Source organism: Drosophila grimshawi, unplaced genomic scaffold, assembly GCF_018153295.1.
Source record: "Drosophila grimshawi isolate 15287-2541.00 unplaced genomic scaffold, ASM1815329v1 contig_187, whole genome shotgun sequence".
NCBI classification, from domain to species: Eukaryota; Metazoa; Arthropoda; class Insecta; order Diptera; family Drosophilidae; genus Drosophila; species Drosophila grimshawi.
In genome coordinates this window covers 6,347-31,900 of record NW_025062959.1, presented here as the reverse complement: position 1 = coordinate 31,900, position 25,554 = coordinate 6,347, and the positions used below count along the sequence as shown (strand labels likewise).

Sequence of the window (25,554 nt, the reverse complement as noted above, 5' to 3'; positions counted from 1 at the left end):
AATTCCCAAAATGTCCAGTGAGCTCGACTACAAAATACCCTAAGTCAGCTGTTAAATATATTCTACATTTAATGGTAAATTTCCCTTTAAAAATGAGCAGGTCTGCAAGTGCATGCAGCGCATCTTTTTATTCACAAGCCCGAACCGATCCTAACTGGCTGCCGACAAACGAAGGCATACACATACAAACATACAAACACACATACATACATACATACAGGCAAGTTAAGGTAACGGGTTGATAAATAAAATGCATATGCATATTATTTATTAATTAGGAGATTCTTCCTTTAACATTGCAAAACTTATTGTTATCGAAAATCGAAATGTATACGAGAAACGGAGGCAGTTATCGATAAAACAAAGCAAACTTGATCTGCGCCGGGTATACGACAACATATATTCCAAATCTCTAGCTCTTGTAGCCTTTGAGATCCGCGTGTTCATACAAAGGCGGACATGGCCATGTCGATTCGGCTGTTTATCCTGATCAAGAATACTTTATGGGATCGGAGATGCTTCCTTCTGCCTGTTACAGACTTCTGCACAAAGCCATTATACCTTTTTTACCCATTTTTAATTGGTTCAGGGTATTAAAATAATATCTATACGAGATGGAGAACGAGAGTACACACATTTATATATTTATTCATATTATTAATTATTTAGACATATTTATTCATATTATTAATTATTTAGATAAAGCGAGCACCTTTCCCAACGGATCTATTTTAGGGGTCGTACCCCCCATTTAACCTTTTGACATGCGTTAAGCATCCAAAAAAAAGTATTTTATAGTAAATACAAACAAATATACATACATATATGTATGTATGTGTGTAAATAATGCAGCATATTAAAATCTATTTATTAATTTAGTTATAAATTATGCATAGGTCAACGGCACACAGAGTGAATTTATAAACAGCGGAAATTGTATATTCTCCTATTCTATGTAAATTATTTAAGCTTCAAATATGTTAAATACTAAATGAATTGATTTAATCGCATATCATTTATCCATAATGGCTTATTAAGTACAATTTGGTATAATATAAAATGTAGACTTGCTAATTATTTAATTACACTTAGGTACATACGAAGTTCGTGTCACAGTTTGGTAAAGTCATCACGGATATTCCTTCCCCAATAGTTACAGTAGCCAGTGCTTACAGTAGCCAGTGCTTTTAGTTAGCTCTCAATAATGATGTTAGATATATGCTGAGCCGCAGAGAATAAAATTGTACACAATGTTTCAACAATAATAAATACATATATGTATTCGAGCTGTGGAATACTTCGCTTCCGTTGACTCATCTCATTTAATTTCGAGCCGCACTTAGTCTGTAAAATATATATCAAACTTCAAATGTCACTTGAAGGTTAAGAAGCAGTTGACACATAAAAAGCATACATATTTATGCAGGGCTCAGCGACTCGGAGCCACGTGCCCCACTTGAGTCACCATGTAGCAATTCTAATCTTTTCCTCGGAACGCTGCTTAATCGACTGCGAACCAAACACAAACTTAGATTAAGCCAACTAACTAATAACTCTATTATTAGCCGAGTTGCAACTGCGAATACATTCATACGATACGAAATCAAATCAAACTTTCCGCATGCAAAACCCTAATTTCGATGCCGGAAGCTTTGGTACGTCTAGGCCTGCAATCCATTTGCAAATTAGTTTAATCTGCCTGCCGCAGCTGCCACTGACGAAATACGAGTATGCCACAACCTGAACCGAAGACGGGGACGGGGACGGGGACGGTGTTATATACGTCGGTTGTGGGGAGACAGCCACACGGCTTTTTCGCGCCTAAGTGCGCTGATTGCCAGAAACAAAAATCAACTGAATACTGCACACTGCTTATAAAGTTAAATACATTTTTATTACTATTCGTATTGTATTGCTATTAAATTTATTATTTTATTCGGAACGGGTAAATAGCAGTGACAGTAAGAATTTTATCACAATAAGTCCTCTGAAACGAATTATTACTTTCTGAATGTAAATAATATTTCAGAAAATTATGATTTCTTTGAGTTTTACTAACTCCTCCTGAGTATAAACTAAGCCAATAATAAATATTTATTTATTAATATTTACATATAGAAAAAATTCCTCATTAATATTAATATTATTGAAAGTATACAATACTTGAAAATAAATGAATAAAATATCAAAAATCCTAAGCAAAACTAAATAATTTATTTCTTGTTGTGTAGACATAAATTAATATATATATTTTAAACTTCATATTGAGCCAATTAGCAAATCATATTAAACTTTGAGAGCTGCATTTGTCTTATTTGACATTGAAATCTTAGATTATGTTGACAGCAGAATACATAATAAAACATTGCAGATATTACTTAGAAATTTCATAATTTATAAAGTAAATAGACTATACATTTTAGCAGTCGAAAGGCAGATGTTGCAATATTTAAATGTGTAGGATCAGTAAATTGATATTATGAATGAAATGCCAAATACTAACTGACTGGAAAAAAAAACAATTCCCTTCATCATCATATTATGTAAAAAAAAAAACCCCCGTCTATTCAACTAGCTCGTTTTTATGTTTGGTTTCACAAAGTTGCTCTTATCATCAGATTGAATGATTTCATTATGAAAGATAGATTTATTTATGCAACCAATTTTTGGTCTATTTGACGCAAAACTAAACGAATTTGTAATTTTAATTGAAAATAATGGAACGCCAAATTAAAATGCTTTTTCGACGGGGAATTTTGTACTTCCTCTAAATGAAACCAAGTTCAAGTTTTACTTATCAACTTAACTTAGTTTTGTGCTCTTCATAATAAAACCTGAACCACTATGCAACGATCAAGTGATCATGATGATGATGGCATCGACTGCGACTCCAACTCCAACTCCTGATGAGCTCCAATATGCTGCCATCGTGCAGCTGCTGCGAAATCCATTGTTACGGCTGCTTTGTTGCTGCCACTGCGCACGCGTCAATCGCGGCGCTGCGAGTCGTGCAGAAGGCCAGACGACAGATACAAATTGCTGGTTAGGCCCCGAGCAATGCGAAATGGCTAATAGCTAATGGTTAATGGCCAAAAATGAAAGAAAACCTTGTCTTGACGCTGATGAGATTTTCCGTCGTTTGCTCACAAATAAAAAAAGAAAAGTGTTGAAGCCTTTTAGCTTCAGCTAACCATTCATTCATAAATATCTCACATAATTGACTCACAAGACGAAGAGTCGAGTGTGACTTTGAAAACAAATAGTTGCGAGTGCTCAATGTACTCACGTAAGTCAAGTTGATGACACCTCAAGTTGCCAGTTTTGTTTCTCTTTTGATGCGGCAACTTTAGCAGCATTGAACTCAACTTGAGCTAATTACTGATCAAGGCGAATAGTTGAGTTTTTAATTGAGTTGTTAAGTATACTGTGTTATTTGCTTTGCTGAAGAACTGGTAAAAATCAGTGTGTGGTAATCAAAGCTATTTTATCATATCTTTTTATATAAATTCTACTCATTTACATACTTAATACATTATGATCATATATATATATATATATATATATATATATATATAAATATATAAACTTACATTACATGTATTTGGTTATTCAACTATGGATAGCAGCAAAGTTTAAGCCAATTTTATTTCTGGTAAATGCATGTTAACCAGTTTTTTTGTGGTTAACACAAACTTCTTTTTCAATTGGAGCACTAAATAGACACTTATTCAGGAAGTTAGCCTTTGGGCTTGGCTCTTGTAACTGGAGCATAACACAAAAAGCAACAGCAACGTTTTGCAAGAGTTCGACCCAATAGTGAGGCTGCTGTGCAATATGGGAAACTTCCAGAAAATAGATAAAAAAAAAAAAAACGGGTTAAGAGCTTGGACTAAGACTAACAAATAAACTTCGAAATAATTTATTATGTATAGTTTTACGTTTTTTGATCGAACGTCTTATATAGATTAATACATTGTTAAGCACCCTTAAGTTAAATGGCAAATTGCACAAAAAGGAAAACCCAGACTCAAACTGTAATTTACTTTGATTGCTCTTCACTCACATTGTAAGAAAGTATTTGTGAACTTCAGATTTTGGTGCCCCTGCACCCCGGATTGTGTGGGTAGTAAGTAAACTCATTACGAGACTTTTTGTTCTTTGAAATGTGGTTCACCTTCGTTGAATTCAGAATTGGCCAATTGCCGAAGATAAACGTAGTCTGTCAATGACTTGAGAATGAGGTGTAACAAAGAGAGTGCAACTAGTGCAGTTGCAAGAGAAACATGCATGTAACCCAATTTCAAGACCACACAAAAAGTGCCTGAAAACTTAAAGCAAAAAGCTTCTCAGGTCTGCGGCTTTTACAGTCCAAAAAACAAAGAAAAAATATGTATTTCATTTTGGTTCAGTGACTTGAATACGGCAATGATGTGAGTAAATAAAACCAGTTCAACTTGCCGACTTTCATTCAGATTTTTCAGTGAAACTGACCAATGGCCAAAAGCAGAGCATATCCAAAACGAATCTGAATCTGGTTTATAGTCATTGGATTTGGTCTCGAATTACGACGACTTCCTTATTCATCAGGCTCAAGCGGGAAAATTATGAAATGATCAGCAGCAACACAAAAGCGAGCATATCCACACTCCACACTGCACCTGAACCCACATCACTCATCACACTCTCCATTCCGCGCGGCTTCACTCGGATCGAACAATATCCAAGACGTGTTCCGCTTGTCCAAATGCTGAATTGCAGTCATTTAGTGTGCAATTGCAAGCTTTTAAATTGCAACTTGTAGCTGATGATGCAGATGATATCTACGCGACGGCCTGACATATGCAAAGTCATTAAAATTGTTATTACTCTCGCAGTATTTAGTATTTAAGCGGAATACGTCGACACTTCTGAAAGGACTTGATTGGCAGACTTTACAAATCGCTGATAATAAAATTAATGATTGCGTTTTGCGTTTCACTGGTTATTGATCGCCAGATAGGAAGCTCATCCTGCACACAAAACAAAGTCTCGGGAAAGTGAAAGGAATCATCATAAGCGTGCATACATATGCATTGCACACATATTTATTTACCATTATTGCCGACTTGCGAGTAGCTCTTGCAAATTGAGTACACTTCCCAGTCAAAATATTGCATAAGCACTTGGCGAAAAGTAAAAGTATTGACTGCAGTCAAAGGAACCAGCCAGCTCTGCCCACAGATCGCCGACGAAGCTGGAAAGTATTTAAAAAGGCAAATTTAGGTCTTTCGCATATAAGCATACAAAAGAGCTAAAAATCAAATACTAAATTAACATTCAGTCATTATAGTTGCAGTTTTTAGTTCTTATAAGGTACTCTAAACAAAAAACCAATCACCCTAAAATTTAGAAAATCTTAAATTTAAATCATTTCTAAATAAACGAAATACAATTTATAAATATTATAAATGTTTTTTTCTTTTTGCAACTATACATTTTTTAATTGTATAAAATAAAATAAAATATTAAAAAAAAAAATGTAAATAAATTAAATTTGCTTTCTCGGCTATCATGGTACAGTTTAACTGTTAGCTGCCTTAAATGGCGCAAAGCTCAGTTGAAAGTTTATATATGTGAAATCTTAAAATATAAATGGTCAACAATAATAGGAACAAAAAGCTAATGTATGTACTCATATAAAAAACACCCTGGAATTTGAGAATTTGTTGTCTAAATGTTGTAACAATAAATAACATGGTTTTTATAAATGTTACTTCCTGAACAATAAGGTCTGTTACCCTTGGAGCCATTTTATATCTGAGTGTGTGTACTACCTTGACTTTGGACACATGAATATAAATCTGTGTTAAGAATATCCTGAGAAATATTTATGGTAATTATAGATATTTATGGAATGATCGTGTGGTCTCTTAAATTATTTTAGAGTATATTACTCTAACACAATGTAAAACTTGAATGTAAAAATTGTCCGTAATTCTTTAATTCTCCAAAGTCTATTAATATCCATATATACATATTTACTATAACATTGTGTATTGCAATTTCAGAGCCCGATGACATTAATACGCTGCATGGCACATATCAATATCTGAAAAGCACCGGTCAGGTAAGCTAACCTTATATTTATTTGAATGTATCAGCCGCATTTGCCATGTGTCATAATTCGTCGAAAACATTATTACATATACATTCTGGTTGGCCATAAAAATCTTCGCAACCATCCAAAGCATCAAAGTCGAGCCACGACTCGATGGAAAGGTAGCTTCAGCTCCTTGGTGTTTGATATTTACTTCAAGTGTGTCTTGCCTGCTGTTTGTCTCTCGCTCTTGCTCTCGCTCTCTCCCTCTGTCTACATAATAAGCGCGCGTTCATTCAGTTCCACATCGAAAGTCGCTCATTGATCGTCATAGCAATCTCTCTCTCGCACTCGCTCTCTCTCTCTCTCTCTCTCTCTCGATCACACACTGCAGCCATACACATACACATACAACACAAACATTAACACAATTTATTACATATATACATATATATAGAAATATTAGTTGGTTTATAGATTTTTCACTGTCTCTACGTCTCTCGGTTGCTCTCTATGGGGTTCTCTCTACACTAACACAAAACTATACTTTGACTCAGACTTGGAATTTTGTAAGCGCAGTGTTTTTGTTTTTGTGACTTGAAGTAATTTAGTTAGTAGCCAGATGCGGCAGTTGCGACATAGAAGCGATAGAAATTCGATTTATAATTATTAAACATTAAACGTGAAAAAGGTAAGTCCATGGGGAGGATTATAATTTAGCGTTGGCGTCGCTGAATTTATACAGAAAATAACCTGTGGCCAGGCCAGAGAGACGTCTAAGTTAAATGGTTGTCATCTGAATATTGCCACACTGCCCAATTGCGCATGTTGCTTCAGCCAAAATCCACTAAAAGCCTGCTATCTATCTAAGTGTACTACTTACTTGTGCTACCCACCTGTCCTGGTGCCGGTGAGACCTGTGGCTGTGTCTGTGCTTGAGATTGTGGACGTGAACAGACGCATCCACTTTTGCAATGCGGCAGCTGCAACGCGTGACCAGCTGAACAACAGGCAGCTAGCACAAGTGGATAAACTATTCTTTAATAGAGTGCCAAAGGCGGGCAGCGAGAAGCTGATGGAGCTGCTCAAGCTGTTGGCCAACACAACAAATTCCAGGCGCGTCATGATCCCAAACAACTATTCGAAACGATACTCATAGATACCGACTATTTACGCAATTTACTCGAAACGGAGTTACTCAATCGCAGCACACCCAATTCATATACAAAGCAGATGGCCTTTCTTGATCTTTGAAGCCCTGGCCAATCAATATAAATTTCGCGCAATATCTAATCGAGTAGTTGGTAGTTGGCGCCTTGTGTGTGCACCTTTGGTGATCGTTACAAAATGCCAGCATTGCCCTGTTTCCACAAGGATTTCAATGGAGAATTCTGGGACACAATTCTGTGTTTTGTTTTTTTTTGGTTTTGTGGGCAACAGAGTTGTGAGTAGTAACCAGCCTGCATACAGGGCAGATTGCTCAATGTACTTTCTGTGCAGTAATGCAGCCCAAAATAGATCCGACTCTTACTACGAATTATGAAAAACCGACCAGCTCTTTTATGATATAGATGTCTGATGTTGATGATTTGTTTGTCGAAATGAAATTAAATGATAATTGAATAAGTATTGTTCGGAAATCTTAGTTGACAAAAACTTTTTTAAACAAAAGCTCAATTAAAAACAAACAGTCTATGCTGGCAGCTAGATAGTAAAATGATTCCATTGCTAATTGTTGAAAATATATAAGTTCTTATCGATTTTTATTGAATTGTTATCGGCGTGGTATTCCAATCCATACACTTGGTCTGACGCAGACAAAATCACAAAATTCACAATTACAGACGGACAGACATTGGACAGAATCAATATACCTTCGGTATCGTATGTTTCTTGATAAACTCGTGTTTTAAAATGAGCACTGTGATTGATGACTCCGAGAGCTATCCTCGCAGAGTTGTCCTTAAGCTCAAACCACAGCCCAAAACTTTCTCAGCTTCTTTACCTAGAAGGAGGAAATGCAGTCACCCAAAAGGAATGAAGAATACGCATACCTCACTGAGCGTACTGGAGGCATATATACCATATACCGTATATATATATATATATATATATATATATAGTTAGCGGATAAAACATAAAACAAAATTAAGAGCTACTCTAACTTTCCCCCTGCTTTGTGTTTTCAACTCTTGCAAGTCACCTATACTGTATCCCATTGCTGGTTGTAGTTAGTTGACTGGAACTAAACTCTAATCGAAAGCCTACTCCATGCAGAAACGTCGACACAATGTGCACGCGCCCAGAAACAGCAAGGAACTGGAAGAAGTAGATAATAATCATAGAACTCACCAAAGAAGAGATAATCATTTGCACAAAGACCAACACGATAAGCAGTTGGCGCTGCCAAAGAAAAAGAATTCTCCTCACTTTTATGATGACGATGACGACATTGAAAATGATGCAGATGCTGATTATGGCTCTGAGGATGATGATGAGCATGGCTATAATAAGGCAGCGGATATGCTGAATAATACCAAACGCGCTGAGGTGGACTTTATCTTTTTTAATCGCGTTCCCAAAGTGGGCAGCCAATCGTTAATGGAGCTGATGCGTCGTCTGGGAAAGATTAATGGCTTTGTCCATGCTCGCAATCCAGGCAGCGTTAAGGAGTCTATTATGATGCGCCAAGAAGCCCTGAAAGATCTCATTGCAGATCTGCTCACACGCCAAAAGCCGCACGTCTACAGTCAGCACATTGCCTACGTCAACTTCACCCGATTCCATATGCCTCGACCTATCTATATAAATCTGGTGCGTGATCCCATTGAGCGTATTATCAGCTGGCATTATTATATTCGTGCCCGTTGGTATTATAATGACATGAACGCCAAACTGGGTCCAAAATCCGTAAAAATGCCACCGGATGAGTTTCTCAATCTCGATCTGGACACTTGTGTGCGAAATAAAGATCCGTATTGCACGTTTGAGCAAATGCAGATGAACAATCCCGTCGGTGATCATCGCAGACAAACCTTGTTCTTCTGCGGCATGAACAAGAAGTTATGCATGTAAGTAATACTATTGGATCTGGGAAAAGCGCATAGCACTTAATTAAAATCCAAAACAATAATACTGTGATAGGCCCTTCAACTCGAAAATGGCCATGCAGAAGGCCAAACGCACTGTAGAGTCGGACTATGCGGTGGTTGGCACCTGGGAGGATACGAACATCACATTAACGGTGTTGGAGCATTACATACCGCGATATTTTCGCAACGCCAAAGTAGCATATTATCGTAAGCATTTGAAATTCTTTTAGTGGGAAATGGATTTTTAACCTATGACTGATATTGCAGTGGGTAAGGAAAATCTTTCGCGCATCAATCGCAACAACGTCACACGGATCGTTAGCGATGAGACGCGGCAGATTCTGCGCACGAATCTGACTAACGAGATTGAGTTCTACGAGTTTTGCAAGCAACGTCTGTATCTGCAATATGCGGCCCTCTCTCAAGGCAGAAGTTTTGGTGAGGACGACTATCTGCTAATGCCACAGCTTCACGGTCAAGCTGATGGTGATGAAGCCGAGTATTAAGCAAAAATGTTACTCATAAGTTAAACTGTGCCAACTACTACAATACAATAAATTCCTAACTTCAATTACAAATACATAATGCCTAATTTCTTAGTATTCTCAAGCATTTCGCTCTCATTAGCTCTCTCCCCGCACTTAACACTCTACACATATACTCTGTAACGGTGTTGCGACTCAATCCCCTACACCATGTTGATCAACAGCGAGCAACCGTGTTTTAGTCGTGTGCATTATTCGAACTACTGAGCCACCTGAGAGACTCTAAGAATTTTTATATTGAGCATATACCTCTTCTTAGAACTGTCGTCAATCGCTTAAGCTTTAAGCTCTTCTTAGAACTGTCGTCAATCGCTTAAGCTTTAAGCAGCAGTCGAAAATAAACAACGCATTTGTCAACCCTTATCTATGTCAAACTTGTCAGGTATTTCAATTTTCGAACCCATCACTTCCCACAACCCGTCAATGTGAACTTGATACGGTGGTCGCATTTTTCGTCGTTTTTTTCGAAATATTTCAAGAATTTTTAGATTTATCAAAATTTATCAGGTACGTGATAAGGTTGTGAAAGTTAAAAGCTGGTACAACTACAAGCGAACGCCCTGACCTGATATTAAAACGTGTGCAACTAAGGGAAAATTCCAGAAGCGTGCTTTCCATACCAAAACAATTGAGGACTGAGTCTTAAATGACTATCCCTAATACCAGTTTGATTGTGCAATGGGCTTTAAGGGTAACTCTGGCGATCATAAGCAACTGAGGTTATTGTGGATACAGACCTGGCTCGTACTTCATCTTAACCCACCATTTATACAGACTCCAAAGAGTATAGTTCTTGCTAATTTTACACAGTAATAGTAATTTTGATTTTCTGACAGATGAACAATCTTCTGTAAATTGGGACACACATTCCTTTATTGGGACTACTCACAAATTGACTTCAAGGCTTTGCATGTTTTTTTTCACTAACAAATCACATAAATTGGTGTGTACCTTGGCGTTCTTGGATTTGATCCGAAGTTTTATTGTATTTCATTTAAGCTGGCTAATTTGCAAGCTGCCAAACTGAACAATACAGCCCACGCCGAACGCGAGTTCATATTGTTTAATCGTTTAGAGAAAGTTGGCAGTCAGAGCATGACAAGACTATTAGGCCATTTGAGCAACCTGAATGGTTTTCACACGTTTCGCAACCAGATACCAGATGTCAAAAAGCCTTTATTTGATTTCGAGGAGGAGGTGTCCTTTGCCGAAGAGTTGCAAGAGATCGAAGATCCTGCTGCCTATGTAGAGCACACGAACTGGATTAACTTTACGGCACACGACATGCCCCGGCCAATTTATATTAATTTGGTGCGTCATCCCATCCAGAAGGTGATCAGTGCCTATTACTATGCGCGCCATCCCATGATCTACGCAAATAGCTTGCTCCGCAATCCGAATAAGCCCGTAGATAACAAGGAATTCTTTGACAGGAGCTTCAATGAGTGTGTCAGAAAGCGGATAGCTCCCTATTGTAATTTTGATGCACATCTTAACTACAATAAAGACTGGCGGCGATTTACTTTACACCTGTGCGGTAATCAGAAGGTCTGCCTGTAGGTAATGTCAAAAGTAATTGAACAGCGGATGCTAAATTGATTGCTATTCTCTAGAAATTTCAACTCTGAGGAGGCCACCCAAATAGCCAAATTGCATGTGGAAAAGGAATATGCTGTTGTGGGCAGCTGGGAGCATACAAATATAACCCTGGCCGTATTAGAGGCTTACATACCGCGTTTCTTTGCCGATGCCACAAATCAGTATTATTGTCAGTATTAATTTTCTATCCACTCAAGGCCAAGTTTAATCGAAAACTTTCCTCTTCTGTGTGTGTTTAGTGCATCAGGAGAAATTTAGGATAAATGTCACGCCGCACGATAAACATCTAGATGAGGATGTGGAGGCCTATCTGAACCAACAGTTTTCATACGAAATTGATTTGTATCACTTTTGCATGCAGCGTCTCTATAAACAGTATATAGCCATTAAAAAAGTGGCACAATTGGCAGATAGTCACTAGTAACAAAAAATATTATATTTTATCAGAATGAAAAAAGCAAAAAATACCACCTATTGCAAATGAGTCTTTTCTTTTCACTACTAATCTCAAGTGGGTTTATGGCTTATGGTTAGCTTGCTAGTTGCGAACTCAATATCAACGGTATCAACATCAATCATTTGCAGATCCTTCAGCTGGATGCAAATAAATTGAACAATACCAAAAAAGCCGAGATCGATGTGCTATTCTTTAATCGGGTACCCAAAACGGGCAGCGTTCATCTTATAACACTGATGAAGTCACTGGGCAAGATCCATGACTATGACGTGGACAAAGATCCACAAATAGGAGGAATTCAGGCAATTCTACAGCCCGACGAGGAGGCCGACTGGATTGAGAATATAGCAAATCTCGAGGACGGCAGCGTTTTTGCCAGCCATGTTAACTACTTAAACTTTAGTAAATATTCTCAGCCACGTCCCATTTACATCAATATGGTTCGTGATCCAGTGGAACGGGTAATCAGTTGGCATTACTTTATCCGCGCCCCATGGATATTTGTGCCAGGTCGTCGTCGTAATAATCGCGAAATGCCCAATCCCAAATGGGCCAACATGGAATTCGATCAGTGTGTCGAGTCCAAAGAGAAGGTCTGCACTTACATTGAGGGATCCCTGCTGGAGCGAGCGGGTGATCATCGAAGGCAAACTCTCTTCTTCTGTGGTCACAATGAGTTCAAGTGCACGTGAGTGAGCAAAAGTTCAGTTCTCGAAAACAGCGATACTACTCTATGCCCTAATTCTCAGACCTTTCAATTCGCGTCTGGCTCTTCAGTTAGCCAAAGAGAATGTGGAACGAGAGTACGCGGTTGTGGGCACTTGGGAGCATACCAATGAAACCCTGGCTGTTCTCGAGGCCTATGTGCCGCGCTATTTTGCAGATGCCTCTAAATTGTACTACTGTAAGTACTCCAAAAATCACCATCGAAACCCGACCATGTCATTTAAATGTGAACTTTGCAGCGGGTCTACATGCCAAAAAATCAAATGACAATCCAATGAAACCTCATATACGTAAGGAAATTATAGATATGGTGCGTCGCAATTTTACGAGGGAAATCGAATTCTATCAATTCTGTCGCCAACGGTTACATAGGCAATATCTGGCAATAAAACTGAAGGATCTGATGCGCATGGATGAAAGCTTAGTTAAATTGCAGACTACCAATGAGCTGGCCATAAGAGATTAGTTAGTAGAAAATGTAGTTTTAGTATTGAAACAATTTATCGGCTTATTAAATAAAAGCTTAAGCTTCAAGGATCTACTAAATATAATAAGTGTGACAATAAGAGGAAATTAGCAGTTCAAAAGAAATTTATAATGTTTATTATTTAAACAATTTACAATGAATTTGTTGGGCCTATCGCTTACATGATCTAATCAATGGAATTTTGAATGGACATTACTTTTTATATAATTCTTGAATATCTTACTAAGGCTCACGGCTTGCTATAAATAAATTTCTGGCAACTAACCTTGCGAACTCAAAGTCTAAAAGAAACTCGTACCTATATCAATATCTATGCTTTATGCCGATCTGACGCAACTGCAGCTCCAACATCTGAGTGCTGAGCGCCTGAATAACACTCGAAATGCCGAAATTGACGTGCTCTTCTTCAATCGGGTCGCCAAAGTGGGCAGTGAGGCTCTGCTGGAGCTGTTCAATTCATTGGTTGAATACCACGACGACCTGGAATTGGAACGCAGTGGATTACATGAAAAAACGCAAAGGCAACTCAAAAAGCCGATGCAACGAGAAGCTGCTGAATTCGTTGCCGACCTTGAGGAGGGCACCGTGTATATACGGCACATTAATTGGCTGGACTTCGCTGAATTCGATCTGCCCCAGCCGATCTATATAAACTTGGTTAGGGATCCTGTGGAGCGTGTGATCAGTTGGTTCTACTATGCACGTGGCTCCTACAAGAACGCCATTGAATATCGCAAACAGCCAAACAAAGAAATTAAGCCCGAATCTTGGTATAAGAAAAACTTCAATGATTGTGTGCGCAGTGGCGATCCAGAATGTCAGTATGTGCCACACACAGTAAAAGATTTCATGCCCAACTTTAAAAGACAATCGCTCTTTTATTGCGGCCATCATGATGATTGTATGTAAGTAAATGTGGGGTAGAATGGTTCGAAATAAGAGACAATCGATCTAATCTAACTGTGTCTTGCAGTCCCTTTAACTCGCCCGCTGCCATACAAATGGCTAAGGAGCATGTGGAGCGGGATTATGCTGTGGTTGGTAGCTGGGAGGATACCAATATAACGTTGGCCGTATTTGAGGGCTATATTCCACGCTTCTTCCGTGGTGCCAAGCTATTGTTTGAAAGTAGGTCGCAGATATCAAAGATAGATACTGATCTTGTTAAAGCATTTCCCATTTTCCCAATTATTTAGTGCATAATGACAAGATCACGAACCGGAATAAGAACAAGCGCAAGCCGTATATTGAGCCAGAGGTCAAGGAGTTAATTAGACGTAATTTCACAAATGAATATGAGTTCTATTACTTCTGCAAGCAGCGCCTATATAAACAGTATCTGGCTCTCAATTTGCATGAGCTGGAGAAACATGGATTGTTAAATTAGTTGGATTAGCCCGAAGCCTATAGCTATAAAGTCAAATAAACAATTAGAAAATTAACAAATATTATTTATAATTATTTGTCAGTGTGTCTACCAAATCAAAAAAAAAAGCAAAAAAAACATTTTGTGTCTAATCCTATCTGGGTGTGTCTTATGTTACACGTGGTTCCAACCAGTTAATCCAACCCCTTTCAATCCTTCACCAGTTGAGTTCCTTGACACCACAGCAGTTAAACAACACGGCCAAAGCTGAAATGGATCGTCTTTTCTTCACACGTTGCGCGAAAGTGGGAAGCGAATCGCTAATAGAGTTTATGGAGGATATACAAGACATCAACAACTTTAATGTCGATCACACTGGCCTCGAGAAGAAAAGCAAACGTCTGCTTAAGCCTAAAATACAGTTCGAAAGGGCTTTACATATTTTTGACCAAGAGCCGGGCACAGTTTATGTTGAGCACACTTCATGGATCGATTTTAATGCCTTCAATTTACCCAAACCAATTTTCATAAACCTTGTCCGCGATCCAGTAGAGCGAATGATCAGCTGGTATTACTATGTACGTAACTCTTACAGAAATGCCATATACTACCGCAAAAATCCAAAAGCACCCCTCAAGCCCACCGCTTGGTTTAAGAAAAGCTTCAACGATTGCGTCCGCAGCGGCGATCCGGAATGTCAATATGTGCCATTCTCAATTAAAGAGACTGTGGGCAATTATAAGCGACAGTCTCTATTCTTTTGTGGTCACGATCGGGATTGCCTGTGAGTACTTTTAGCTCGCTTAACCCCATTAATGTTCTGATTTCCAAATTGTTCAAATTTATTTGCTTGAAATCTTTGTTGCACACTGGAAATTGAGATGAACAACACTTAATATTATCAAAGCAAATCTTTTAATGTAACACAAAAAATGTTGAGCGTTAATGGGTTAAGTTGTTTGTGTAACAATCGATATAGTTGCATAAATGCATTGCAGACCCTTCGACTCTCCCCTAGCTATACAAATAGCAAAACGTAGGGTTGAAGAGGAGTATGCTGTTGTTGGCACTTGGGAGGAAACCAATATTACTCTTACAGTACTGGAACATTATATACCACGATATTTTGCAAATGCCACGACATTATATCCATGTAAGATCGTGTCCTATACAGTTTCAGATATGTAAGAGAGTTAAACGTTCTTTCTTACAGTATATCAGGATGCACTCAGAAATCGAAATCGCAACAATCGTAAACCCCCAGTTGATGAAGACGTCAAAGCTATGGTCAGGCGTAACTTCACCCATGAATACGACTTCTATTACTTCTGCAAACAGCGTCTTTATAAGCAATATATTGCGCTCAAGCGCATGGATCTCGAGCGTTCATATTTGATATAGTTTAATTGCTTTTTAAAGAATTACTGCAAATAGTTCTAAAGTGTTACACAATATATTATTTAAATTAAAAACTTTATATTTATTGTAAGCTGAGGCGATCGTTAGAATAGTCCACGTTCTAGATAGGGAGATTGACAGAGTTTAAGAGAGCTTAAATGTGTAACAGCAGTGTTAACTGCAGTTATAATTAGAATAGATTTGTTAGGCCTGTCGCTTAAAATTTGAATCAATGGAATTATGAATGCACAAAACTTTTTATATAATTCTTAAATATCTTACTGAAGCTCATGGCTTGCTATAAATAAATGAGTAATTGAGATCTACGCCCACTAACTTGGCTTCTCTCTGGCAACTAACCTATCAAACTTCAAGTCTAAAAGAATCCGAACCTATATCAATGTCTGTGATTTATGCCGATCTGACGCAACTGCAGCTCCAACATCTGAGTGCTGAGCGCCTGAATAACACTCGAAATGCCGAAATTGACGTGCTCTTCTTCAATCGGGTCGCCAAAGTGGGCAGTGAGGCTCTGCTGGAGCTGTTCAATTCATTGGTTGAATACCACGACGACCTGGAATTGGAACGCAGTGGATTGAGTGCAAAAACGCAAAGGCAACTCAAAAAGCCGATGCAACGAGAAGCTGCTGAATTCGTTGCCGACCTTGAGGAGGGCACCGTGTATATACGGCACATTAATTGGCTGGACTTCGCTGAATTCGATCTGCCCCAGCCGATCTATATAAACTTGGTTAGGGATCCTGTGGAGCGTGTGATCAGTTGGTTCTACTATGCACGTGGCTCCTACCTGAACGCCATTGAATATCGCAAACAGCCAAACAAAGAAATCAGGCCCGAATCTTGGTATAAGAAAAACTTCAATGATTGTGTGCGCAGTGGCGATCCAGAATGTCAGTATGTGCCACACACAGTAAAAGATTTCATGCCCAACTTTAAAAGACAATCGCTCTTTTATTGCGGACATCATGATGATTGTATGTAAGTAAATGTGGGGTAGGATGGTTCGAAATAAGAGACAATCGATCTAATCTAACTGTGTCTTGCAGTCCCTTTAACTCGCCCGCTGCCATACAAATGGCTAAGGAGCATGTGGAGCGAGATTATGCTGTGGTTGGTAGCTGGGAGGATACCAATATAACGTTGGCCGTATTTGAGGGCTATATTCCACGCTTCTTCCGTGGTGCCAAGCTATTGTTTGAAAGTAGGTCGCAGATATCAAAGATAGATACTGATCTTGTTAAAGCATTTCCCATTTTCCCAATTATTTAGTGCATAATGACAAGATCACGAACCGGAATAAGAACAAGCGCAAGCCGTATATTGAGCCAGAGGTCAAGGAGTTAATTAGACGTAATTTCACAAATGAATATGAGTTCTATTACTTCTGCAAGCAGCGCCTATATAAACAGTATCTGGCTCTCAATTTGCATGAGCTGGAGAAACATGGATTGTTAAATTAGTTGGATTAGCCCGAAGCCCATAGCTATAAAGTCAAATAAACAATTAGAAAATTAACAAATATTATTTATAATTATTTGTCAGTGTGTCTACCAAATCAAAAAAAAAAGCAAAAAAAACATTTTGTGTCTAATCCTATCTGGGTGTGTCTTATGTTACACGTGGTTCCAACCAGTTAATCCAACCCCTTTCAATCCTTCACCAGTTGAGTTCCTTGACACCACAGCAGCTGAACAACACGGCCAAAGCTGAAATGGATCGTCTTTTCTTCACACGTTGCGCAAAAGTGGGAAGCGAATCACTAATAGAGTTTATGGAGGATATACAAGACATCAACAACTTCGACGTCGATCACACTGGCCTTAGAAAGATAAACAATCGTCAGCGTGTACCCAAAACGCAGATCGAAAGGGCTTTACATATTTTTGACCAAGAGCCGGGCACAGTTTATGTTGAGCACACTTCATGGATCGATTTTAATGCCTTCAATTTACCCAAACCAATTTTCATAAACCTTGTCCGCGATCCAGTAGAGCGAATGATCAGCTGGTATTACTATGTACGTAACTCTTACAGAAATGCCATATACTACCGCAAAAATCCAAAAGCACCCCTCAAGCCCACCGCTTGGTTTAAGAAAAGCTTCAACGATTGCGTCCGCAGCGGCGATCCGGAATGTCAATATGTGCCATTCTCAATTAAAGAGACTGTGGGCAATTATAAGCGACAGTCTCTATTCTTTTGTGGTCACGATCGGGATTGCCTGTGAGTACTTTTAGCTCGCTTAACCCCATTAATGTTCTGATTTCCAAATTGTTCAAATTTATTTGCTTGAAATCTTTGTTGCACACTGGAAATTGAGATGAACAACACTTAATATTATCAAAGCAAATCTTTTAATGTAACACAAAAAATGTTGAGCGTTAATGGGTTAAGTTGTTTGTGTAACAATCGATATAGTTGCATAAATGCATTGCAGACCCTTCGACTCTCCCCTAGCTATACAAATAGCAAAACGTAGGGTTGAAGAGGAGTATGCTGTTGTTGGCACTTGGGAGGAAACCAATATTACTCTTACAGTACTGGAACATTATATACCACGATATTTTGCGCTTGCCACGACATTATATCCATGTAAGAGCGTGTCCTATACAATGTCAGATGTGTAAGAGAGTTAAACGTTCTTTCTTACAGTATATCAGGATGCACTCAGAAATCGAAATCGCAACAATCGTAAACCCACAGTTGATGAAGACGTCAAAGCTATGGTCAGGCGTAACTTCACCCATGAATACGACTTCTATTATTTCTGCAAACAGCGTCTTTATAAGCAATATATTGCGCTCAAGCGTATGGATCTCGAGCGTTTAAATTTAATATAGTTTGGCTGTTCTTTGATTAAGAATTAGTGCAATTACCCTTAGTGCAAAAATCTTATTTAAATTAAATACTTTATATTTATTATAAGCTGATGTAATCGTAAGCAAAGGCAATTTTCAGATTAGAGAGAGAGAGAGCTTCAGAGAGTTAAATGTTTAATTGTAGTCACTTAAGCGTTTCAGTTCGCCTTTCCCAAAAGTCACATTCGCTTGATTCAAGTACACTGTGTTAACTGTTTCTGTCTTAGCTACAACATCATCTTTGCCAAATCACTAATTATTCATAGCTACACAATGTGACCACCCTGCACCTAAACAATACATGGCGTGCTCGCCTTCAAGTGGCTTTCTTCAATTCCCCTACCCACGTGGGGACAGAGAAACTAATAGAGCTCTTGAGCCTCCTCTCCGCTCACAACGGCATCAATATCGTGGCCAATGGTCCAGTGCAGAGCAAGAGCCGTATTCAAACAACCAACGAGGAGATGATTGAAACGCAATGGGTGAGCCAGCTGGAGAAGGGTACAGTCTACATAGCGCGTGGCAATTGGATGAACTTTGACGAATATCAGATAGAGAAGCCAATCTACATATCGCTGGTGAGGGATCCCGTGGATCGCATTATTCACAATTTCTATGAACAACGCACAACGAAAAAGAAGGCTATAAGTCGCAGCATCGATGCGAACTATCCGCAGCAGTCAAATGAGTGGTATAAGCAGAGCTTCAATGACTGTGTCCGTAGCGGCAATCCAGAGTGTCAATATATTAAGTATTCGGTTGTAGATAGAGTGCCAGATTTCAGGCGTCAGTCTCTATTCTTTTGCGGCAACCACGTTGACTGTTTGTGAGTAAATCATAATATTTCCAAATACGGATCTAGTCAGTATTACTCCGCCTTCACCTGTAGGCCCTTCAATACCCCCCACGCGGTGCAAGTGGCCAAGCGGAATGTGGAGGTGGAATATGCCGTTGTGGGCACCTGGGAGCAAGCGAACCTAACCCTAACTGTGCTGGAGAAGTACGTGCCGCGATATTTCAATCATGCGCGGTTTCTGTACAATTGTAGGTTATCATTGTTTATTCATAGTTCAGTTTGCAGTCCTACCATCCATTTTACACTTTCTTACAGTGCACAAACTTAGCTACAGTAAACGCTATCGTCGTTATGCAGTGGACGCCGATGTTTTGGCCATGGTAAGACGCAACTTTACTCTGGAATATGATTTCTATTATTTTTGTAAGCAGCATCTGTATAAACAATATTTGGCATTGCAAATGGAGGATAATCTCAACTAAAAGAATGTTGAATAATTGGCGAACCACCTCAAATAAAATGCCAAATAAAGCTCTTATCTCTGTGTACCAAAAACTTATTCCATAAGCAAATATATTATTGTACAAATATTGATATTATATTTCTTTTAATGTCGAGTGACACTAGCTGTAAACTGTATATTAATTAGATCCTAACAGTACTGCAATAATACAATATTCAAGCTCTATCCAACCACCTGAGTTTTGAGCAGGTACCCATTGGAAAGGGCTAAAATTACTTGTGATAGCTAAAGAGTTGGGTCTAGACAAGCTCTTTCGACTGGAGCATTCTTATTTTCTTCCTTTTTTTTGGTTTTGTTTTCGAGATTGTTCTTATGTTCAAGAGTCACTGAGGACTAGTGTCTCATTTTTATAATGCCCTTAGAAGCAAGCGTCACACAGAAAAACCCCAAATATCAAACACCACGGAATACAAGGTATGGCTAATTATGAATGATACAAGAATTAAAAGATTGCGAGTTAACTGATTTGCTTAACACATTTTTATGTTCATTTTCCAATACAGATGTCGTCGCTTAATGTACGCGATCTGAATAATACTAGAAAAGCTCAAATAGAACTAGTCTTCTTCAATCGTGTGCCCAAAGTGGGCAGTCAAACATTTATGGAACTACTTCGTCGTCTGTCGGAGCGTAACAACTTTCAGTTTCATCGTGATGCTGTGCAAAAAGTGGAAACCATTCGTCTGGCCGAGGAACAGCAACAAGAAATGGCCGAAGTCATCTCTGAGCTGCCCGAACCTTCTGTATTCATAAAGCATGTGTGCTTCACCAATTTTACCAAGTTTAATTTGCCAACGCCGATCTATCTAAATGTGGTTCGGGATCCCGTGGAGCGTGTGATCAGTTGGTTTTATTATGTTCGGGCCCCCTGGTATTTTGTGGAACGCAAGGCAGCATTTCCAGATCTGCCGCTGCCGCATCCAGCATGGCTCAAGAAGGACTTTGAAACGTGCGTCCTGAGCGGAGACCAGGAATGCACTTACACACAGGGTGTCACAGTTGAGGGCATTGGTGATCATCGGCGTCAGAGCTTGTTCTTCTGTGGACACGATTACGAGTGCACGTGAGCTAGCTATATATTTTAACCACTTAACACATTTGATACGCTAAATGTATGCTTCCTATAGACCTTTCAATACTGTAGGCGCCTTGGAGCGTGCCAAATTTGCCGTGGAGCAACAATATGCGGTCGTTGGAGTTCTTGAAGACTTTAATACAACACTCTCAGTGCTTGAGAAATATGTGCCACGCTTTTTTGACGGTGTGCGAGATATTTATGCAAGTAAGTTATTTTTTTAATGGGAGGTTGCGGCTGTTTGACTCCTGGACTTGGTTAACAAGTTTTCCATACAAGCTTTATGACTGACTGATCCAAAAGTTAAATCAAAAGTGGCTTGTGCGTAGACTTCGGGGACGTTTTCTTGAATGTATTATAAACTTATCGATAAAATTGTAAATTCTCCACCAGCGTCTAAATAAAGAACAAGTATGAATGATGTAGTCGAGCTCACTCAATTACGATATACCCTGAAGCCAGCTTGTATAAATTATATAGTTTTATTGTCAAATTCCCCTTTAAAAGTTATGCAGGGCTGCAAGTGCACTCATTTCATGTCAGCAAAATAGGTAAGAGTGCAAACAAACTAAGGCGGAGCATATATTCTCAATCCCGAACTGAAATCACCGGCGTACAACATACGTTTGTATATACGTTTGTATATATGTATGTATGTACGAGTACATAGGTACATATCCACATAATGGGACTCTACAGAAAAAACACAAGCATATTTAATTTCGGGTCGATTATCATGTTATCCATTTCGCACACATGCACTCGCATATTTACATATACAGAAAATGCTTGCGGCTGCTGACAAATATGAGATCAATATTAGGATATATTTTCGACTATAACTTGGGTGTTTCTAGTCCGATGTTAAAGAAAGGTTTCCCGTTAATCAATATTATGCAATTTTTTACATTAATTATACATAATTGTGGCTTTTATTGCTATGGGAAATCGAAATGTATCCATATTCGAGAAACGGAGGCAGTTTTAGATAATATCGACTCCGCTGTTGATCCTGCTCAAGAATATATACACACAACCGTTATTCCTTCTTTGCATTTTCAATAGTTCAGGGTATAGAAATAGATAACTAGACGGAGCTAGAAAATACACTTTTGATCGGGTGGGTAATTGCTTCGATCTAGCTGTGGAATCGAAGGCATAACGTGTCGGGACAAAGATCGCGAATTGCTAAACAGATGACTCAACACGAAAGTATTATTCGAAGAAATAGAAGAAGCACAACTTATTAATGGGAAAAACGCATAACAATTTGACAATACGATCCGAAATGGGTTATGGATAGCATAATTCGAGCTACAAGATTGAATAGAAATTAATTAAGCCTGATTAACTCAAAAGGATCAATCTCGCCGTTTATAATTTTATATAGAAAGATGACACCAAGCATTGTTCTACGATCAGAAAGAAAAGAAAGATTTATTAATAAAAGTCTACTACTATTAGGTAAGCTAATATTAGTATTCCAATTAAGGCCCCTAAGGGCAAATAATAGAAATTGTTCCTGTCCTGCTGAACCTTCTAATTGGGAGACCATACACAAGATCCATATTCGAGAATAGGACGCACAAGGGCTTTTGCCTATAAATATATATATATTTCCATGTAACACAATTTAGATTTAATAAATTTACTAGATACCAGGTTTCAAAACTATCTAATTCAGTTTGAAGCGCTTGTCCAGAAAAAAGTCAGTAGAGGACAAAGTTTTACATCGTCAGCAAACAGCAGTAACCGAGAGTGATTTGTAACAGGTCATTTATAAACAACGTAAATAATAAGGGGCCTATCCTTGCGATACTCCGGAACAGTCTTAGGGACAGAACCTCCAAAATAAACGTTCTGTATTCTAAGAGTTAAGAATTTTCAGATCCAACTAATTAGGTTGTTTGGATATCTTAGAAGATAAAATTTGTGAATCAGTAAAGAGTGTTTCACAGAGTCAAAAGCCTTGCTGAAGTCAGTGTAAATAACATCCGTTTGCATATTATTTTGAAAATCCTTAATAACAATAAAAAGTGAATAAAAGTGAAAAGCTAACAACTTTTTAAAAATCTTACGAATGGCGGACAACTTAGAAATACTGCTATAATTCTGAAAATTAGATTTGTTTATTTATGGAGGAATAATAATAATAATAAATTACAGTTGCAATATTAAAAAAAAAAATTGTCGGTCAGTGCTTAAGCACGCGTCCAGGTCCGGTAAAAATCAGGTCCCTGTAAAAAAAAGCGGGCTTAATGACCATCAGATCACTAATTAATTAACTATCCGTTATCAAAGGCTCAAAAATGCAATTAGAGCCATTAACAGGGATAAGGTAAGGATAAGGCAAAACTAATTGACGATTATGGGAACTATATGTGGATTGAAATAATTTTGCAAATAGATCGGCGATGACCTGATCTGAGTCTAAAGTTTTTTTTTTCAAAAATAAGGTTGAAGGAAGTATTGATAATTCACGCTTTGTATTAACAAAAGTATAAAAAGTATCGCGCTGAAAGCTACAGCTTCCAGGTAGTCCGGATAACATTTGTTTTTTAGGAAATAAGAAACAATAAAGTAACGAGAGTAAGCCAAGCAAGAGCATGTTTCCCTGAATTTATTGTACACTCCCGACTTCCGATTTTTTAAATTGACAAATTCCAGCATAAACCACAAAGGTTTTATAAACCAACATCGCTCTCAGAGAGGAACACACAAATCAAATAAATTATCCAAAGTTTTGCCTGCACGATCCATGTCAGTACAACTACAAAGCCGGGACAAGTCAGTCTGCAATAAGAATCAATTAACAAAATTAACAAAATCGGTTGACGAACTCGCCCTGAAAGCTTGTTACCCTGGCCTGATACCCTAGCAGGCATATCAAACAAGACCTCCAAGAAGAGATCCAAGACAAAAACTAGATCAAGCATTTTATTTAAGGAATTTGTGATAGCATTCATTTGACACAATGACATCCCAGATAAGCCCTCAAGAAACTCATTTTGACTCATGAATGTCAAAATACTTGAGTCAGGACAAGAAATCCATGTTGTCCCAGTGACATTACAATCACCAAGAACTACAAGAAAGTCACGATCAAAAAGCTTTAAAGAAACAAAATTATAGCAGATAAATGAGAAGAATATTCTTCAGAATTATCTGAAGAAGCTGATACATTGGAAAAGTTTATAAAATAACTAACACCATTGATATTCTATTTAACGGCAACCAATTCTATATGCATTGAATCATCTATCATTACTATCTCCGAAGATAAATCTGCATCGATAGCAATAAGTACACCCTCACCACGACGGGGTCCGATCTATTCTATAGATAGATAATCTCTTGAATTTTGACTTTCCTAAGAATTCCATTTCAGTGTTTAGGATTACGCATTCTGGGATTATTTGTATATGTACCTTCGGACGAGTTGATTTCCACCTCTGTTTAAATATGGCATACGAGAACGTTAAATATTTGTCGAGCCCTTATAGTCTCCAAGATCCGTACGGATAGACGATAGAATGAACACACGGATGTACAGACCGACGGAAAGAGGAATATACGGACACACGGACTTTCTTACATTACTTAATAATAATACAAATTTAACTTATTTTTAAGTGGTGTATAGTATACGTTTATTATGTATAGAAAATAGTTACATAAAATATTATTGTCTTTCTTTTATTCATTTTCATTTGTAGACAGCGCTGAGTATCTGACCAAGATCAACAAAAACAACTTTAAGCCTCCAGTTAGCGAGCATGTCAAGGATATTGTGCGTCGCAATTTCACCAATGAAATTGAATTTTATCAGTTCTGCCGCCAGAGACTGCATAAGCAATATCTTGCCGCCCATTTGCCGCAGAGGATTATAACAGCACATCCGGCGGCACTGGGGGGCAATTGACCCGCCTTTTCCAAATGGTTGACAATTGTGTAAAATATAACGATCCTGTAGTCAGTTGCGCTACCCTCCATTCAACCCACATATTATAGAAAATAATTGTTTTTCATTGTGTACATTTCAAATTGGTTATACAAGTTATCCATATTTTTATCACGTACATTATTATACATACATATTTATATTGGTTAGTTAGTGATTATGAAAATGCATTCGAATTGTGATGTCTTCAAGTGAACTGTTGAAATTTTTGTTTTTAAATGTCTAATTTAACTAGAATTAAGATTTTAAGCTCACAAACTGTAAAAATAATAAACGATATCTTAAGATCTATGAGAGTTTAGTTGTTTAAATTCTGGAATTCAAATACAAAAGCAAGAATATTGAAATACAATATTGGACAGCGATCTAAAATGACCATCTACACAAACTGATCTTTATGCAGGGTGTTATAAATATGTTGAAAAAAACATGAAGCGTTTCAAGTGGGCTCATTGAACGGCCCAAGAGTATATATTTCTAATAATTTCAAATCGTCAAGAGTATCAATTAAAATAGAAAATACATCGAATATGAATAGTTTGGTTAGGTTGAGGCGGCTGTGCTGGGGGATAAA

The 25,554-nt window shown here is 38.1% G+C and overlaps 2 protein-coding genes across 6 annotated transcripts in view; both read left to right on the top strand.

The window, feature by feature from the left end:
* The window catches only part of LOC6557702 (heparan sulfate 2-O-sulfotransferase pipe), a 47,679-nt gene extending 22,453 nt beyond the window's left edge, over positions 1-25,226 (top strand). Inside the window, exons 3-6 of one of the 5 annotated variants that reach the window (XM_032742824.2) lie at positions 6,048-6,106; positions 20,448-21,007; positions 21,072-21,226; positions 24,736-25,226. In XM_032742824.2, coding sequence (XP_032598715.1) covers positions 6,048-6,106; positions 20,448-21,007; positions 21,072-21,226; positions 24,736-24,941 — 980 coding nt within the window. In that variant the 3' untranslated portion in view covers positions 24,942-25,226. Of the gene's footprint in view, positions 1-6,047; positions 6,107-8,353; positions 9,148-9,220; positions 9,376-9,435; positions 9,775-10,712; positions 11,270-11,326; positions 11,482-11,551; positions 11,772-13,324; positions 13,888-13,955; positions 14,111-14,178; positions 14,425-17,430; positions 17,991-18,204; positions 18,360-18,419; positions 18,647-20,447; positions 21,008-21,071; positions 21,227-24,735 lie in introns of those variants that run through there. The other 4 variants (XM_032742826.2, XM_032742825.2, XM_032742827.1 and 1 more) reach the window with 4 other exon arrangements.
* On the top strand, positions 16,147-17,262 carry LOC6558141 (heparan sulfate 2-O-sulfotransferase pipe). Its single transcript, XM_001985581.2, has 3 exons — positions 16,147-16,745; positions 16,814-16,968; positions 17,037-17,262. Exons 1-3 carry the CDS (start codon positions 16,147-16,149, stop codon positions 17,225-17,227), a joined length of 945 nt encoding a protein of 314 aa, XP_001985617.1. The 3' UTR covers positions 17,228-17,262.
* Positions 25,227-25,554: the final 328 nt, after the last annotated feature.